This window comes from Falco biarmicus, chromosome 7 (genome assembly GCF_023638135.1).
Source record: "Falco biarmicus isolate bFalBia1 chromosome 7, bFalBia1.pri, whole genome shotgun sequence".
NCBI lineage: Eukaryota > Metazoa > Chordata > Aves > Falconiformes > Falconidae > Falco > Falco biarmicus.
The window spans coordinates 35,226,291-35,246,459 of record NC_079294.1 but is presented as its reverse complement, the minus strand read 5'-3'; the positions used below and the strand labels follow the sequence as shown (position 1 = coordinate 35,246,459).

General features: G+C 38.2%; 1 protein-coding gene and 1 long non-coding RNA gene across 14 annotated transcripts in view; one reads left to right on the top strand and one right to left on the bottom strand.

The window, feature by feature from the left end:
- The window catches only part of EML1 (EMAP like 1), a 130,633-nt gene that overhangs the window by 22,196 nt on the left and 88,268 nt on the right, over positions 1–20,169 (bottom strand). For 6 of the 13 annotated variants that reach the window (XM_056347049.1, XM_056347051.1, XM_056347040.1 and 3 more), the window contains 7 exons: positions 19,005–19,142; positions 13,701–13,729; positions 12,251–12,277; positions 8,956–9,085; positions 4,688–4,837; positions 3,108–3,177; positions 1,259–1,369 (listed from right to left, as the gene is read on the bottom strand). In XM_056347049.1, the coding sequence (XP_056203024.1) occupies positions 1,259–1,369; positions 3,108–3,177; positions 4,688–4,837; positions 8,956–9,085; positions 12,251–12,277; positions 13,701–13,729; positions 19,005–19,142 (655 nt within the window). The remainder of the gene's footprint in view (positions 1–1,258; positions 1,370–3,107; positions 3,178–4,687; positions 4,838–8,955; positions 9,086–12,250; positions 12,278–13,700; positions 13,730–19,004; positions 19,143–20,169) is intronic. The other 7 variants (XM_056347046.1, XM_056347050.1, XM_056347054.1 and 4 more) reach the window with 3 other exon arrangements.
- On the top strand, positions 4,877–19,168 carry LOC130152863 (uncharacterized). The gene is made up of 3 exons (XR_008823124.1): positions 4,877–6,507; positions 15,671–15,789; positions 19,030–19,168. It is a non-coding gene; the product is annotated as an uncharacterized LOC130152863 (long non-coding RNA).

The following is a 20,169-nucleotide window of genomic DNA, read 5'->3' as shown; positions in this document are numbered from 1 at the left end:
ACAACCCAAACAAACTCTGCTTAATTTTGTTTATATGCGAGGTTGTTGGTTGTATTCCTGACTCATCAGGCCCCTAATACACATCTCAGACACAGCTACAAAAAGAACTGTGCCAAGGCAAGGCGAGCGGTGGGAGGGAGACACGCCTGGGTAGCCTGAAGAGGGGGCTGCCCAAAACCAGATAAGCAGTACTGCTACGGGATGGGGAGGGATGCTCAAACAGGCCAAGCTATGACTGAAATCACAGCACAAGGCAAACGTATGAAATGCTTTCTCCTGGCATCTGCCAATACTGATCCTCCATTATTAAGTGCCTATTTCTTCCTCCAGGGAGACACTGATAGAGTATTTGCTTGTTACTCCTTTTTATTTGTCCTTCAAAGGTGATTTTGAACTGCCTTGGCTTTCACCTTTGTATTAACTAGCTCTCCCAACTCACTTGTCTCTTTTCTACTTTCTATGAAATATTGTCATCAAGAGATTTCAAGTGTTTGTGGCAACTTTCACTAGGCAACATGTTGCATAGGGAACACACCATTTAGCCCCTGCCTTCCTAAAAATGCTGTGGAGACAACCAGACACCACCACAGACACCACTTATGGATCCTTCTGTACACGGAGGGTTCCTAGACTTGTGTGCCAGGTTGCAGACTCATTTTTTATATGAGACTTGAAAGCTGCCTACGTCACCTTTTTTTACCTCCCTGACAGACTACAGTTCAAAGGGTGGTGCCAAGAGGCTAACAACAGGATTCTAATTCTTTACAATCCTTAAACCGTATGTCTTTGCTGCTTTCAAGCAAAAGATTTTGATTCTCCTATGGGAGCTCGCGTTTTTTAAATCCAGAGTCAGTGGTACAGGCCATTGTCAAGGTCTTTCATCAGCCGTTCTTAGGCACAGTTAGGGCGTTAAAAGGTGGAGAGTAACTTTCTTAAGTAGGGAGAAACACAATGGGATGATTAAAGAGCAGTGAGGATACCAAAATTTCAAGAACACAAGTGCTACTGCAACTGCTTGTGCCTGAATAAATCAATTGCACCTTCTGGTAAGAATGAGCTAGATCTCTGAGACTGCCGAGATACCACTAACTTCCACAGTGATGTAAACTGTTGGAAACAACTGGGTTGCAAGCTTTCCTCCTCTAAAGAGAAAGCTGAGAGAACAGACAGCTTGGGAGTTTGTTTTGGTCAAGGATGCTTAACTTGAAAAACTTCAAAGACCTGCTCAGCAAATATTCTTAATATTTACTTTACTTACAGATTTAGAAAAAGCAATGCAAGTGACAGCCCGGTCAAAAAACCCCATCCCGATGACATGCAGCGTATTCAGAGTTACAGAGTCCCAGACACGCACGTGTGGGGGCAATTGCTATAAAACAGACAGAGAAAAAGCAGCTGAAAGAATGATAGCACAAAACCGTCAGGATTTAAAAAAAATGAGAATGCATTTAAAAAACCCCACCATTTTATCCCAATTTAAGGTTGAAAATTATCAGGACTTCTCTAGAGTCACCCTTGTAAGCAGAGATACGCTACGGATGGCTTGCTGATTGCTGTGGCTGGGACCAGTGCCTGGGACTGATGCTCTGGAGCGCAAAACATGCCAGGTCTCAGGGACGTAACGGGCACGGACAAATTCTTCATCAAGTGAAAATTGTTGATGGCCTTGGGACGTGGAACTTACTGGTAGGTCTGGGATCATCAGTTTAAACAGAAGCAATCGAGGTAATTCTGGTCCACGCCAAACAGCAAGTGCAAAAAGAGGCTTAAGCATCTCCAACGTGCCGTAACAACGGCCGTGGAGGACAATGCACCTTCGCGCTCTGCTCGACAGCTGCGATCAGAACTGCTAAAGGGCTTTTAGTACGGAAAACTCCCGGTACGCGGGGCGGCCCGGGGCCAGCCGCCTGCGGCAGCGACGCGCTGCCCACGCACCGTCCCGCCCGCCGGGGGCGGCAGCAGTGCCGCGGGGTGCCGCCAGGGGGCGCCGGCGGGACGCAGCAGCCCTGGCCCCTTCAGCTGCACGCACGGCTTTGTCACCGTAGCAGGGAAAAACGGCAAAAGCCACCCTTGCCCAGGAGTAGTGAAATTGCCCTTTAACGTAAATAAACGTATAGGGGAAAAAAATATCAAGCCCACCCCAGTACCTCAGTTAGATAAATAGCTTTCATATAAGCTTACCTATATAGCACATCCCCTCTCTGGCACAGACATCAAACTTTCAGATTTTCTTTCACAAGTACAATGGTAATGACTTGTATTTATGAAGTTAAAAAATAAATACCAGAGATATCTCCAATACACAAGAAAAATTAATAGTTTATGTTACTCAACTAAATTATCTTCATTCAAACCTTGTATTTCATAACTGGGGGTTTGCTGTCCTTATCTACTTGAAGTAGTTAGTGTATTGATAATCCATTTTTAACCTAAAATTCTTCTTTGACGTCTACTAAAAATTTTGCAGTAGTGTGGCTGTGACATCAGCTGCATACTCTGCTGAGTAACTTTTTCTTCATGCTTTCCCTGCCCCTGCTTGTACCCATTCTTTCTCACTTGTGTTAGATCTTCGAAGCAATGTTCATCTCACTTGCTCAAATAAATTCCTAGCCTACAGCTAAGCTTTACGGTAATATGGATAATAATAGAGAGAAAAATATTCTTGCCTAGATGATGGCAAGAGTAAGAATTTATTTTTTTCAGCAAACAAAGCCGTTCGTATTTGTACTTCGGGTCTGGTAGCTGTGGTCAGAAATGAAGTTGTATACTGTACAATTTAATCTCTGCTGGTTCTCCTCCTTTTCCCCACATCCATCCACCCTCTCAGGTCTCCTTTGTAGCCTCATCCTTCCATGTCTCTTCTGCAGACCAGCTCCAAGTTCACCTTCAGTCTGTGTAAGTAACGGAATCAGAAACCACCGACCAGCCTTGCTAATGGAACTGAGTAACTTCAATAGCGTGCAATAGGTACCCTCAAATTAAGTTTCCCATTCAGTCCTAAAATGTAAGAGCAATTTGACTGCAACATGAAAAGAATATAGAGTGTATCTTAATAATGTATTCTTATGAAATATAAGCAACTATACGTCAGCAAAGGGGTCACTCACTTTTCCATCCTTGGATGTCCCTGCAACTTGACCTGTTGCTATAGTGATCCTATCAGGATGGACAGCCAGGCTAAAAAGAGAACAGGAACAGAGGCCAAACTTAAAGCCACTTATTACCTACTTCATCTAACTTTTACATCAGCTTGTAACAAATAGCCCTATTTTAGACATATCAAGCACATTGCACACATGTAAACATTTTAGAAATATAAAGACAGAACAGACAAAACCTTTTTCATGCTCCTCAGAAAAATCTTCCTCCCTTGTGAACAAGGCTGCAATTTGCTTAACTCCCAGTAACTCAAAGCATGTATCAAACAAGCGCCAGTCTTGCTCACGTGGGAATTCACCTCACCTAAGTTCAAATGACTGCAATGTATAAGGAGTTTGCAGTTGAGCCAGTTCCCGAACTTCAGTTATTTCTAACCAGAAGTTGCAGAGATGTGCTCAGTACAGGTAATGACAGTCCTCCAGAGCAAAGAGCTGTATCCACTCAAACATTGCTCTTCAGACTGCATTGACCAGATATTCAGTGACTTTTACAGGGAGATACCAACTTCAATACTTTTCAAAAGGCAAAAAAGCTTCTTTAGTAAGTAAGAACAGGTTACAGAAATCTGGAATGTTGATTCTAAAATTAAACCTGAGATTTTTAAAAAACACGATCAATGTTAACTAATGTCTCTAAGAACCTAAAATTCATATTGAAGCTTGGAGTACAGTCTATTTTTGCCCTAAATCCTCTCAATTCTTTTTTTCACTGCAGTTGCTTTGCATACAGTTCTAGGGGCCAAGTGCCCTGCAAAATGAACTGTGGCAGTAATTCATTCAGCTTTACAATGCAGAAATGTACCTTCTTTCTAATAAGCCTGAAAGCTTTGAAATACCTAGAGTCAGAAAATTTGAAAGAAAAAAATGAGATGGGACAGGCCCAAGTTAAAAATCTCCTTGTAAAACAACTAGATTATACAAATAATTCAGCTTTAGGAAACATGCTCACAGTGCACCCAGATTTGGTTATCGGGTTTATTTTTGGCTTTGAGGGACAACAGGTGTTCATAAAAGTTAAGCTAAAGGGATGTCAAACTCATTTCATATGTTAGGACCTATCAGATAATTCAGGTGCTCTTCAGCTACACTCCGCAAGCAGATACCATCAAGATAAACCATATGTTTATTCAGATTTCAATGTAACGACAGTGATATTTCCCGATGCCTAGGTTCCTCAACACAGCTAAATCACTTTGAAGCACAAGCTGGCATGCTTGCATGGCAGCAGACACACGAGGCTGCTCAGGACTAGTTTACACGCTATCTGCTGTGATGCAGACATGCCTGAAGACTACCAGGAGGATGGCAGATGACATTAAAACTTCTTTGTTGGTTAGACTGAGCCTAAAGGACCTGCACCTGGCACCCAGACCCAGGTGAAGATGAGTAATTTGATCCTTCTTAAAAAGGAGAGGAATCTAATGAAGAAGTGAATGTTAAATCATCCTAAAAACAGAGTAATGAAAATCAGGAGATCTATCCCAAATACTGTTTTATGAAGAAAAAAGAAGGAGGTTTAGGTGACTTACCACTTCACATCATCATTATGACCAGTGTAATGTCTCTGAAGTTGCTCTTCAACATTGAACAACACAACTACAGATGCGATGAAATACACAGTTTCGCCCGTCGGAAGAAGATAAAGATTACTGCGACAGTCCCGACCCCTATACCCATAGCTAGCACGCCAGTCAAGCTGCAATAACATTATCTACCAATGAAGAATGTTAAAAAATAAGGAAAACCAAAATGGATTCACTGCCCCTGTATTTCCTGAAGCCTGCATCTCTTGGCTTGAGCACAGCTTTATCACTTGATAGCCTTCAGAACTCCCTCCCGTACCACAGTGAAGAGAGCTAAAGCATTGCACAGGCTGTGAGCTACTGAAAACCTACGCATCCTGCAGAAAAGACAGGGTAAAGAATACAGGAATTTGTAGACTTACTATCCCTTTAGTATCCTGAGGATTTGCTAAATGCCAGACTAAGGCAAGATTAATTTTGTCCCAAGTGTATTTACTATTTACATTGCTTGACTAATTAAAATAAAAATTTAGACTTGATGGAAACGCTAATAAGTCATTCAGTACATCTCCCTGCATTACATTAGGATTGATTGCATTACCCCGTGTGCAGGTTGATTGATTTCATTATTCTGTGCATTACCAGCCAGATGGATACGAAACCATAAAAGGGTTACATCATCCGTTTCAATTCATTTTTATAGTATTTAAAAGGCAGTGGCCCAGATTCTGATGCTAGTCATATCAACGCTAACCTAAAATTAATCCAATGAAATAACTGGAATTAATCCAGAAATAATCTTATTTAGACCAAATGTTAATTCTGCCAAATTATGTAGTTTTTTCTTCTGCAGAGTCATCAGGGACTACAACTATTTTGGCTATCCTTTTTTATGGGAACAGAGAAAAACAGCATTAGCAAAATCCTGGCAAAACCAAACTGCATTCTAATTCAGTCAATATGGAGAAACTGGCTGTGATAAATACATGGAGAGGTTCTGAAACCCCAGTTATATGATACTAAAAAGATACTTGTGCACTATTCTCTTATGGTCAATGATAAGCTAGTAAAACAAAAATACTCACGTTAACATAACCCAAGAAGGAAGGTCAACAGCTATATTATTTAAATTCCTATTTTAGAAGTAACAGCTTGCTGATTTTTTCTAATAAATGCAATAGCAGCAGTGGTGCATACCCAACCATCAAAATGCGCATGCAAAAATGTAGCTTTTGGACTCCCAAACTAAAATATTTCAGCTGAAGTTCCTTCAAGTTTCAGATATTAATATCTGAAGACATGAAAACAACCAACATCTTCAACCTACAAAGCATTTGCTATCAATTTTGATTATGTCTGTAAAGGTTAAGAGTTGCTACTCTAGATTGCTGGACAATGCTTTATTGGTTTAAATTTTTTTTCTCTATAAGGTCAGACAACATTACCGACTGAAGCCAACATAAAATTCCCCTAGCTCAACAACATATCAAGTTTATAATGAACTAGCAGTTGAAGGTAGCGTAAGGAACTGAACCTTTAAAAAAAGTGACGTAAAAACATAATACAGACATTCACAAGGAACAAATGTCAGGGCATAAAAATAGCTATTAAAGGGGAAAAGATTACATTCTTTAGGGAAAATCTCCTTTCTTTACAATTCTTCCTGTGGGGAACAATGCTGCATTCAACCCCTTGCATGACTGCTGTTGTCAAACACTCAGTTTCTTTCTACCAGCCTTTTTTCTCAGATGCAAACTCCTGGGGTTGATCTCTCCTTCTCCTCACTGTTTACCACACTCGGATTTGGTGTCTTCAACTTGGATTTGGTGAGTTGGCACTTCAGGGAATGTTATCGTGACCTTTTCTTTTCATTTGGCCTGCAGCTTTTGTTGCAAATCTGCCTGCCTGCCAAGCGAGCTGGTCTCAAACGGGTCTGTGCAGCGCACTGCTCCCGCCCTCACGGCCCCAGTGCCGATTTCTCACTTGGGTTTTACCACCTCTGCTCTAGCCCTCCCTCCTGCTTCAGCACTCAGCATTTCTGTTTCCTCATATCTCACGTGGCCTGGCTTACCCAGATACCTGCTAACATGACTGTAAAGCCCCCCATACGGTGCAGCTATATGCCCTGAAATCTACACGTCATTAGATTTTCTTCCTTCTGTTTCTCATTACAATCTGCTTTGCTCTTTTCATTTGTCCGTATCACCTCCAACATCTTGGTTTTGTAACCCCACTCTTAGACGATAAAGTATTTCTGGCTGTAATCCCACAGCCAGGCTGATTTGTCCGCTACAAAAATGTTTTCTCCTGCTCCAGTTCTGTTACCCTCCAATCCAACAGCTCAGCTTCTCCAACTTAACTGGAATGAATGCCTGCAACACTGGTTGGGTTTCGGCTGCCTGTGTCTTTTTCCTTAAATTATCTTATGCTCCTGCCCCCAGCTTGTCTTCTTATCATTACAGTCTGTAAATTGGGCATTATATTTTTTCTCTCTCTCTTTTTTTTTTTTTTTGTTTTTAAAGTCTTTCATATACCTAGTCATTGGTATAAGTTTAAGTATGGATATCACGATTGGGTTTAACTGCAAAGAAATTAAAATCTGAAAAGTTTATCACAGTATTTTGGGAAAAATGCATCCTCCTCAATAAACATTTAGGGTTAGTTAGATCATTTAATTAATTCATACCTTGTCTATTCACAGACAAACTTTATATATAGCATTCTGCTGGGTATACAGACACACACCTGGAAGGACATATGAACATTCAAACTAAAAATAATACTCCATCTGGCAAATATTCAGTCTTTTAAGTAAGCTTAAGTGAGAAACTAATGAGACTGAAATCATGACCTGCTCTAATTATCATTTCTTATAATAGTCTGAAATATTAACTTCAGCTTCCACCTACACACTGCTAATGACAATCTGTTTTGTGTTGCGGTTGGGTTTTTTGTTGTTTCAGCAAGCATCCTAACACTTTCTCCTCTGTCATCCTTCGGTCCCCTAAGCAAGGGGCACCTTGCAAGTGTAAGACGACATCATTCAATTCTATTGTGATATATGGTGAGAGCCGCCTGTACAACAATTAGATGATAAAATGCTGCAAGCAGTATTTATCACTCTAATCTCAGCTGGTTTATTAATTTTGTGGAATTTTTTTTTAACTCATCTGCAGTTATTTCTGTAGGCATTATCTATGCAGTTCCAGCAGAGTGGGGTAGAACCTACAGGCTCAGCTGCAACAGGAATAATATGAATGGTTACTAAACCTGTCATTAATCTCTTGTGAATACAATGGGACTTTTGGAAACTGTGTGCATTCTGAAACCACATGCAGTTCTATTTATACAGCTTCAAAGACAACTATATGCAGCCTATCTTCTTTTTTATGAAGACAAAGCAACTTCCTGTTTGCACTGTTTGGGTCTTAAAAAAAAGCCTTTTTCTTAAAAAAGAAAACCTTATAAGACTTCATCTCTCTAAAAATAGTGGATATTACAAACAGACTCGGCATTTATATTTTATCTTGAATCATCTATTACATATACTAAGACTATACAAAAATGAAATACAATTTCTTTTTTCAGTAAAGAATGTATTTTCTCATTACAAAAGTGAAACATGAAAATTTTTGTAGGTAATGAAACACTGATTTCTTTCAAGTTAGAATTCTGTAATTATGTCCACTCACAGAAGTCAGTGGGAAATTGTTGTTCACTATTTACGGTGCTTAAACACAGTGGAAAATGTAACTTCAAACACTAATTTATATATGACAGCTTCTGAATTTTACTGCTAAGCACCTATCAGTTGCAAACTGCTACTGAATTCAGGGCTTATTCAAGTACTGAAGTTGCTTATAGCATTCTCTGAAGGACAACAGTGCACGTTTTATAAAATGCAGTTTGAAACGATAAATTACTGCTGAGAATCAGCAAAAAACCCTGAGCCTGTTTTACGCACACTATAATTAATAATCACAGCTCACTACATTGTTAAAATTTGCCTGGTTTAATCTTTAAGTAATTAGCATGCTTCAGACTGAACCTTTGGGCAACATTTAAGCAGAACCTTTCATAAGCTGCCACCCTGTCCTTCACAAGGTGCAGAACAGCAGCCTCAAGAAATTAACACCTATTTTCAACAGAATGTTACTTCACTAATGAAATGAACCCTATGATCTTAATTTTGCTATATTTTAGCTCAAAATTATTCAAACCATATCATTAAGAAATTACTGATTTCCAGTAGTCCTCTAGCACAGAAAGGATACACCCATTCCAGTTTAAGCCTCTTGGCTGGTAGTTCTACTTTTGCTTCCAAATTGTACGATTCCACTTGCTCTTTGGGCATGTACATGGTAACAGGACGTCCACGAAGAAACATTTTTACGTATCCTTCCTCTACAAAAGGTCAGAAATGTTTAATGTTACACAAAATAAGCATCAGTGGAGAACTCCAGTGCTCCTCCATCCCTTCCCACTTAACAGTTTGGTGCGTTACAATTACAGAAGAACATGCAAACTCAAAACTTGGAAATAAAGCAGGTTGGCTTTTTTTCCTAAATCATAATCACTAAGCAGAAATTTTTTTAAACATACAAAGTCCCTTTTGCCTCTAAATATTTGGAGCAGCAGAATTAGAACTAAACAATGCCATGAAGAACCACAAAACTGAAAGGACTGAAATCGAAACTACATTGGTGAAAAACAATGCTACAATATTAAGTTTTTTAAATATCAAAAATGAAGGGGAAAAACATCAAAGATTACAATTAACGCAGAAATGCCACTTGAAATTAATTTTATTTTTTAATCAATATTTACAGTTGAGCATCAGCATCTAAAGTATTTTCCAACACTCAGTCGCATTCTTTGCATCTCAGTGTAAAGCTATGCTTTACACTTGATACAGTGTTAGAGATACATTCGAAATAAGGAACACAAACAATTAGTAAAAGGAATCATGCTGATGTACATGCAGAAAAGGTATGTGATTTAAGAATTACTAAACATTGAAAAAGGAACGACAACACTGACAGCACATTAAAAGAAAGGAAAACGACATACAAGAGAGAAGCTACAAAAACTGAATTGGCTGACAGAAGTAAACATTTCTAGAAGAAAATACTAAAAGTAATGTGTTGAACTGGTAAGAAATATTTTTGGGGGAGAGAAGCAGGGATTAATAACAGATCTGGAAGTACTGACTTGGGGACTTCATGGGGCTTATAAAACTAGGAGATCTGGGAAATGCCATGAAGGTCTGACTAAGACTTTTGGGAACTGGCAAGGCCAAAGTGGGTGTCCTGTGAACTTCTGATGAAGTTTGTCCAGATTCAGAACGTGCTGGCTCTTGCTGCTCCATCGGCAGATCAAGGGTTTCAGCCTTGTTCTCATGCGAATCAAGCAGTTTTGGAGTCAGTGACATCTGTAGAGTTACTAGACAGAATAATCGTGGGCACAGAGGAAATGGAAGGGCAGAAGTAATAAAATCATGTAAATGAAAAAAAATTATACAATTTAGGACTGTTAAAATTATGCTATGAATTGTTAAGTATAATTACAATTACACCATAATTTTTTTTTAATTTGAAAACTAAGGCTTTATTTTAATTGGACATATGCATATGCTACAAATCCTGACTAAATGAATAAAAATTATTGGTTGAACAAATAAACATCATAGTTATGCTGCATTATCTAAATATATGTGCATTTTGCCTTTAGATTAATTCATTTGGGAATTGAAATTACAGCTAGGGCACTCTAGCTTCATTTACAGAATTCATACATGTAATGAAAACAACAGAAAACAATGCTAAAAAAAAAAAGCAATAATAATGGTGACAGATGCTGGGACCTTAAGATGCCCATTAAAATACTGGAATTGTTTTAAAAAACTTACTCCAATAGATCTAGATTGGAAAATAAAATATAGCAGGTAAAGCATTAAATAGCAGCACTATTTGTATGCGCATGCAGCATCCATTTAATGAGCTTGAAATACATGCCAATACTGCTGATACTGGTGCACTGGAAGTCAATAAATTTTCAGCAGTGACAATCACTGTCTGTGCTTATCAAAGGCTAGGAACGAACAGAAGTTTAATTCACTGAACTGCTTTTCTCACCTGAAACTTACAGGACTCATAAAACTTGGATTTAGCCATCTACAGGGGAAGTTTTTTGACCCAGTCACTCAAAACTCCTTTTTAAAGTAAATAGGGAGAAACGGGTACTTTTTTCATTTTAATGACGTTTAAAATTGATCACATTTCAAAGCAGATGTCCAAAATCAAGTACAATAAATTATACCAAGTACATAAATTATGCCTTCAAAATACTTCTCTCTCTCTCTCTCTCTACTAACTATAAAAAGGAACTTAGGCTGACTGGGTCAGGCACACAAGTACATATTATGTATTTATTTCTAACTTTTGGTAATATTAATTCCATCTGTACTAATTTTTGTTACCAATCCAAATATATTACCTACATAATCAATCTATATCCCCTTCTTTGTACTTAACTAAGATTTTAAGACAGTAAAGCTCTAAATGTGAAGATACAGATGTAAAGACAGACAATCATCAAACTACAAAGACAGACCAATGGTGAAACTTTTGGACAAATGTATCTTTTACATCTGCAATTTTGTAAATTTGGAATTGTTGTTGAAAGTAATTGCAAAAAATTAACAGTTACTGAACTGAAATAAGATGGCACGTGAATGCCAGTAGGATCTGTAAAGGAGACCACCACAGATTGCAGGCATAAAATTGTACAAAGAACACACAGAGGTAGAGACTCTCTAAAAGACTTTGCCTTGAGAACAAACATTCTTTGCTTTGTGAAATTTTAGATTTGTCGTAAAGCTGAAAGATGCTGATTAGTGGAAAAACTGTTAGGTTTTAGCTATTTCTAAAAAGCAAGACAAATCTGTGATTATATCAGAGATATAAATATGCATCAAAATTGTGCATATTTACACTGCAATTTAACTAAAGCTTTAGAAAACTATATGGTATGTTTACCAAATGTAACTCTGCTTTATGACATTGATCAAAAAGCACCAAGAAATTAGTTGGAGGTCTAGGTCCGTTTACTCAACATTCACAAAAAATCTACAGTCTACTCAGTAAGAAAAAGCAAGGGAAAAACCAAGGCTTCTACAATCATGTTAGGCTAACAGCAGAACAGCCAATAAAGGGGCAAATTCTATATGAATTTCAGCAAAAGTGCAGAACACCATTTCAAACAGTGAACATCCACGTGTTGCCATATAGCTCTCTCAACACATTTTTTCTTATTCAAATGCTTCGGAATAAGTCCACAGGAATCTAAATTATAACCCATTATTATTGTTATAAAAGTGCACCTGAGGGTTATAATTCAGTAGACCGTATAATAGATGGTATAATATTTTTGCTTCATTCAAAAGAACTAGAAAAGTTTTAACATTGCAAAATGTGCACAAGTCAAAAAATAGCTGTTTATACATTGAGCTTTTATCCCACCAGTACCACTTTGCTTCGAGAGCTATGAGGTTCTGGAATTGAAGCCTACCTTTGCAGTGCGTCACACGGCGCTTCCCTTGTGATTACAGAGACAGAGACAGAAGGGCTAAATAAAGATGTGTTTGAATACAATAAACTCACTAAAATACCTGCTCTACAGTCGGCCCAGTTGTATTCTGCTGGAGGTTACTCTGGTGCTTGACAAAACACTGAGGCACACTCCACACCATACGTAATTCCAGTTGAAACCCTTTTCCTCCACCTAGGGGCTTATTAGCTTAAGCTCCATTAAGCAACTATAAGCTTAAAGTAAGTAAAATACCAAGTATAACTTTCTTAGAAAAAAAAATAAATCAGTAACTTCATTGAGAATTTTGTCCAGGTGAGAAGGGTAAAAGTAGTGTCACATCTGTTTAATTACTGATCTTTATCTATGGGGAGGTATCAGAAGAAAAATTATTCCAAATACCTTTGCTTACACGGTGCAAGGGAAGGAGAAATGTTAACGCAAAAAAAGTATATTCTGTGCAAATCAGAAGTTTCCTTTTCCTAAACCAAGGGTTTTCATGAAAGGGACATGAATCGTGATTGTATTGTCACAAAAGACTTAAGTGCTTATTTAGTTTTATATCTTATTGAGATCAAAATCAATTACACTAAAGCCTGAAGCATGGCTTAAGAGCTTTGCTGGATGCTGATCAACCCGCGCAGTAAACAAAAGATTTACTACTTTTTCAGCTTAATGTACGATTACTGTCACAGAACTATACACAAAAGTAGTATGATACATCTGATAAATCAACAGGGGTTTTTTCCTTCCTTATTTTGTTAAAAGAAAGCAGTTGGCCTTGGTTTTTCAGAACAAAAGTAACTGTTAGAAATACTGTTCAGCTTTGTATCTTTATCAAGATTGTTCAAAAGTTTTTAACTGTCTAATAAGGACAAACCGCTTTCACTTACACCTACTATTTCACTTTTAAAATCTTTTTGCAGGGGTAATACATAAGTAAGAAAAAATTCAAGTGGTTTTCATACTAAAGACAGACTTCCAAAACTGCAGTAACAAATCACCTTTTTCACTTGAAATTTGACAAATTTTATTATAAGCCATTGGGACAGATATGGCATTCCTTAACAGTACTTGAGGGCTGCCTTTTATGACTAAATTAACATGAACGCATCATAGCTGTAACTTGGCATATACTTTAATTTAAAAAACCTTAATAGTGCTTTGAAAGGGTAGACTGATTTGGAGTTAGAAGACAAGGCCTTTTACTTCTTTGTCTTCTTATAAGGTATCCTAACTGCAAGATAAAGCTATTGGGCCAATAAAAACTAGAGCAAACTAATCAACTTTTTAAAAATGTACCATCAGCAGCCTGTAAACATCATGTTTAGATTCCCAATACCAGTTTCTAGGCATCCACAGAAAGAAGAAAAAAAAAAATCCATTATGCTATCACAGTTGTTATTTGCTTAAAAACTGCAGAAGTTCCTACCTGCACTGAACATCGGTTCCTTGGGTTTGCTGTGAAAATAATGAAAAAATTCCATTTTAAAAAGCACGCACATACAGTCTGCATACATGAAGGTATCAATACAACAAACTTTAAAATATAAAAGACATAAAATATTTTTTTGTGTGTACATATAAACAAAAATACTTTTTCAATTCAATTATTTACAAGGTAAGTCCCCAGGCAGACACAGTTAAAACCCATATACATTGCGGCTCCTCGATGGCAGATGTTAAAACTTCAAGATCCAATTCTTATATTCTCAAAGCTATGTATTTTCTTCTTCATAACTTCACTAACTACCAAATCCTCTCCTGCAAAGTTAGTCCAGTTATAGGAGAACATGGAAACTGGTCATGAGCAGCTGCATGAGTTTTGGTTTCCAGTCAGTGAGATTTGTTACTCTAAAGCAGCCTACAACTGTAATAAAAAGCTAGGAATATATTCTTAACTACAAAATCTCTCTGCATATGTGGAGCAGGGGGGGCTACTGCATCAGTGCATGTGTGGGTGTTCACTTACTTCATGTCTTTATTCTCTCCAAATTTAAGGAGCAATCCAAAGTTTGAATCCTGCTTTTCCAAAGCATTTACATAAAACATGGAACTGCCCGACTGTTTCTTGGTGAATGACAGTACTTAGTAAACCCCAGAAAGCACAGAACCATCACGATTACAGTATCTTCTCTTTCTCACTGCACTGCTGCCTGGAAGACAACCTGAAAACAGTTTGTCTTTGCATCTTGAGAAAATTCTTGGCAAAACTTAAGCAGGAAAATACATGAAGCATGCAAAGAAAGAAGAGGCAGAAAAGCTGAGGAGCTCTCTGGATAGTACTACCCTGGCCAGAAAGAGGCAATCTTTTACAAGAAATGGCAGTCATTTGTTTTCTTTGCCCTTTGCCCTTGTACAATCAGGCTTGAGGGTGGTGTTTCTGACGAAGCATAAAAGGGACACAAAGCTGTATTACGCAGTTATTTTTCCTCCCCAATCCATTTTCTTTCTATCCAGTAAAACTTGAAATATCAGATTACTGCTGTACGTTTCTTAGGGTGGTCCCAAAAGGGTTGAAAGCCCTATAATTCTGATGGCAAAATGCTAAAGCATGAAGTATCCCTAGAGCTGTGACGCCCTCTCCACCTCCGTTCCTAGACTGCAGTGGGCAGATAAAAGAGAAACCAAAAAAAGAAATGAAACCAGGTTGAGTTTTTGCACACATTTTTTTTCTAAGCATAAAAGATTATTTCTCCATGACAAAAGCTGTAGCAAATAATTTTACAGTATTTTTCCTTTTGCCTGATTTGACAGTTATATTGAGAATAATATATTTACTTAATGATAAAACCAAAATAAAACAAGAATTCTACTGATCCGACCCCACTGATGTAGAAACTCTTCATCATATCAGCCTTAGTATTAATCAGGCATCAAAATTCATGCTCCAAGCTGGCACACACAGCCAATCTCATCTGTATAAATAGCATGATGTGTTGCCATTGTTAACAGCAAGATTAACACTTTCTCTTATGAATGAAGATAGTTTTAGAAAACAAAAAACTTTATGGGATGGAGCACCAGTCAGAAATGCTGCCACATTAGAGACAAAAGAATCGCTAGCTCTGAACAGACCATGCTGACTTATTCAAGCTAATCAAGCTAATGTGAAAGGCTGATTCATGACTGTAATAAAGCAAATCATGTGTACTCTAATTATACAAACCCTAACCACACACACAGCTGAGAGCTCTGACTACCGTTTTTATGTGGACTTAAGTCAGTTCCTACTTACCTAACACTTAGGAAGGTTTACCCCGGCTCATAGCCATATGGTCATCTCCTTACTCCTTATGCTTAAAGCTTCTTAAAATAGCTTTTTGTAGCATTAAGTTTTTGCGTAACAGCCTACAACTCTATATACTTTGAAAAACAATAATTTCATAATTGCCTTTTTAGATTCCTGGTGTGCATCCTGCTTTAAGCTTCATCTTCAGACCAGACACAGAATCACAGAATCATGGAATACCCCAAGGTGGAAGGGACCGATAAGGATCAATGATACAAGTAATAAGGCTGTGAGTAGACGGTTAAGTAACACCCTCTTCTTCTCTCTTTCATACATACAGTTAACTTTAGGAGGACAGCCTTAGCCCCCAGTGTTTCAGAATCACGCTCGTTCTCCTTCTAGTCCCATGACTCTTGCTTTTCATTTTGCATGATGGCCCAGCTTCAACAGGAAGCATGAGGCAAGTCTTTAGCGAGCCTCTTGCACAGGATAAGGACGCTCTCCAAGCAGGTGAAAGCTGTGGTGCTGAACACCCTCAGGCTGCATGTGACAGAAATCAGGAAAACTCTCTAGCCATACAATGATTGTTCTCATAGTAGCACCAATATCACCAGCTCCAGCTAAGGCAATCCAACATGCCCTCTCGATTAGCTCCTTGGGATACCTGCACATTATTTAAGCACTACATCGCTTGTGTGCTGGACTTTCTCCCTGAGTCCAATGTAAGTGATTTCTGATCAATGCTGTTGTGGCCCTTTGTGGCCTGACAACTGCAGAGTGACATAACCACTTGGCTTCCGTTAGAACAGTATGAAAAAAATTTAAAATGCATCTCAAGTACTGTGATCAACTCTCAAGTAGAAAAAATCTTGCAGATAACCATTAATTACGTCATAATGTTTTTATTTCTCAGCTGTTTTGGAATCCATTTTTAAAGTGTACAGTATCTCTATGTAGCTGCTAGAAGTCATACCTTTCCTTAATTTAAATGGTATTTATTTCTTTAGCAGCTTTAACACAAAGCTAATTTCAGATAATTATCACCTTATGCAGGCAGCAAGAACTCAGGGATATCTTAAAAAAAACAGACTTTGCAAAGCACTCTAGATTTTCACAGGTATATCTTCCACTGCACAACACACACAGAATTCACTTTTCGGGGACTTGATCTAATATTTTTTATACAAGATAAAATACACACAGAGAGAACAGTGCATTATCATCATATGTTTGTTAAGACTTTTCTAAAAAACTACAGTAAATTGGAAAATAATGACATTCACAATAGCTAGGTGAAATATTCCTGTTCATACTCCAGAAACAGGTCTACCCATCTAATTAGAGAAACTTATTTAACAAAAACTCCACAAGAGATTTGTTTTGTTTATATAAGATGGGGTTTTTGACACCAATGAGGTCACAACATAAGGACTGTTGCTATAATTTGATATGTGCAATAGACTAGGAAGTTATGTAAAATAAACAGTAAAGCCTTAGAAAACCCCGCGAGCTTCAAGAGATCAATACAGGAAACAGCAACTCCTTGTTCATAACTTCACTGAGGCAATGTAGCTGCCTGAAGTTATGCACTATTGCAACACTTCACAGAATGTCCAGATTTAAGAGCAAGCTTTTATCTTTTAGCAGCCTCTTCACTGGTCATCAATTTTTTGCTTAGTTTTGCCTTTCAAAAATTTCAGGCTTGCTTGTCCCTAAGAGTGTTGATACTTGGTTTGCTGCTTCAGTGGTATTCTACCGGATGTATCAAGGTATACATTCTCTGTGTTAGAAGGGTCTGCGATGTTTAGTAACAATTTCATCCAAATCTGCACATGCAGAAAGAGACATGGCCTCTAAGTAATCCAATAAAAGATTGATTTTTCTGTCAAAAGTGCTATTTACTTATAGATTACTTAAAGAGTTAATTGCTACAGTAATTTTATTTTCAATTATATTTCAGCCTTTTAGGAATTTTAAAGTACAAAAACCTTATAAACAAAACCAAATCCACATCTATTTAGCTATCTGGTTTTATTATAATTTTACAAACAACTCAAGAAAAAAATAAAATCACAAAGTGAGATAAAGTTGAATTTCCATAAGTACCAGAAAGCCCAGTCCTGCAGAATTCTGTTGACTTATAAAAATCTCATTCACACACAGAGATGCACAATGCCAACATGATTTTAGATTGATTACATTTTTAGATTTGTAATTATTGTATCTTCCTCTATTGTTATTTTATAACCTTTTGTCTGATGGTATTCTTATTTTTTTCATTATTCCCATTATTTGCTAAGCCTTTTACAAGTTTCTCAAACTTTGCACACTTGCTGGCTTGCTTCATAGCTGAAAACACAAGCCAGAAAACAAACTATAAATAATCACCCATATTTAGTCTGTCCATTAGTACACAAAAACCTCAGTCACCCCTTAAATCAAGCAAAGATGCTGAAGGGGTGGAAAGGAAGGGATGTTATGTGCCACACCATCAGCTCATAAGCAGCCCAATGACTCATACGATGGCACTAATGCCCAGAGCGAGCAGGTAAATTAGGTTATTATATGATCTTCATTAAGGCTGTGTTTCTATGGTCACATCATCTGTGAAACGGTACCATCAGCACTACTACTTGCATAGGAAACTGGAACAGGACTGGTCTAGTGAAGTGGCCAGGACTAAAATCTGTCTAGGAAATACAAGAAAGAACCAGTTGACCAATACTGACAATACTGACAAACCTGAATGAATCAGCTATTTGTTCATCCTAAGTCTCAAACTCTTGGATGAAACATTCTCTGTTCTTTGGGCTATCAGCAATACAGAGAAGCATCATCAGAAACACGCAGAGATAGGCTTCGCTTTATTTCACTGCTTTGGATAGCACTTCTAGGTACGCCTCTCAATCTCTCTTCAGCCTGACCCTCAGAGCAAGGCAGTCACTGCTCAGAGACTTGCTGGGCATCACTCTACACCTGGGAGGTGGTGACTGACTGCTTTCCATCACTTTGCTTTTTCTTCCTCCTTCCTTCACTTATTAAAATGCCTTTATCTTGACCTATGATTTTTTTCACTTTTGCTCTTGCTATTCTCTTCCCCATCCTGCTGGGGGAGAGGGAGTGAGTGGCTGTGTGGCGCTTAGCAGCCAGCTGGGCCCAACACATCACAACAAGGAACTTGAAGTACATGTCAGGAAATTAAAGACCAAGCAAAACCACTAAGATAACAGAAAAGGCATGTTTAATAATTACAAATTTTTCCAGGCAACTCAATGTTTTCACAATGTTTACAGTCTGGAAAGAAGGCAAATAAATTTTATCTACATTGAAAACCTGTTTTACTTGAAATGTTTTTAAATATATTTTTTTCCAACCGTTGGAGTTTGCTAAGAAAACCCAACTCCTAATACCTGCTAAACTAGAGAAACTAATTTCACTAAAGAAACTAATTTCATTACTAGGGCAGTAAGCAAAGAAAGAAGATAGATATTTATATAACATTACCTTTCACTGTTCTTTTTACCACTAGATGAACTGCTGGTGGATCCAGTGCGGTTGCGACTCCCTTTGGAATCTCCATAGCTTTCCCTCCGACTGCCTGGGGACACACGCTCAGCTGAACTGGTCCTCTTAATGGTGCTACTAAAAAGAAGAACAAGTTTTACAGTGGCACTTGTAAAAGCACATATCTCTATGACAAATATTTTTGAGAAAGGCATCAAGTAGAATGCTGACCCTAAAAATAACTATAACTTTGTTTTTAATCATAACTTGATTTGTTAAACAGCCTACATAAGAGTCTTGCTGAGTACCTGGTGCAAGAGACAAACATCCTGCTCTTTCCTTAATCACAAAACAGAAGATGGGCTAAACTGGCATCATAGAGTAAGTTGCAATACCTGTTTTCCAGGTCACATTTCAAACCTCTGACTAGTCCTCCACACTTCTGGATTCTCTTAATAAGAAGTGAAAGATTTAAAGAGAAAGCCTATTACCGGACACCTCCAGCCAGACCACAGAGAATGCCAAAACAGGTCAAAATTTGAGCACCAGAAAGCTAACTTTGTGTCTTCATTCAGTATCAATTATTCTGTGGTTCAAGGCTAGTTTTAACATACCCCAAAGTGCAATTAATGGTCAACTAGCCTGCATATTTTTTCGTTAGCTTGTCAAAAATGTATGCTTCCTACTTACATGTATGAATAGATTAGATTCCCCACATCTCCTGACAAGGGGTTCCTCAAAGGCTTAAAGCTTGCCTTACTTTCTCACTCTTCAACCATCCTTCCTGCCAAGACAGCTATCAGGGATCTCTCGTACGACTTTATGGCACCCCTTAGACATCCAGCTCTCTCTGACAGAAAAACGTGAGCCAAAACATAAGTGGTATTGCTTAGTAAGCTAAGAGAAGGCCACTCAGAGCTTATACCTAACAGGAGACAAATTATTGTGGTTATTCGCTAGTCCAAAGCACTTCTCCTTACAGCAGTGCTTCCTAGCAGGAGAGGGAGAAGCTAAGGGTGAGGCCCCGAGCTGGGTGATCTCCCCGTGCAGCAGAGGTGCAGGCAGCGTTATGTGGACTAGGCAAGAGTCACTCCCGCAACAGCGGCTGAATGACAGGACTCAGCGTCAGGGTCTCATTTTCCCCACTCCAGTCCTGTGCTGTTTT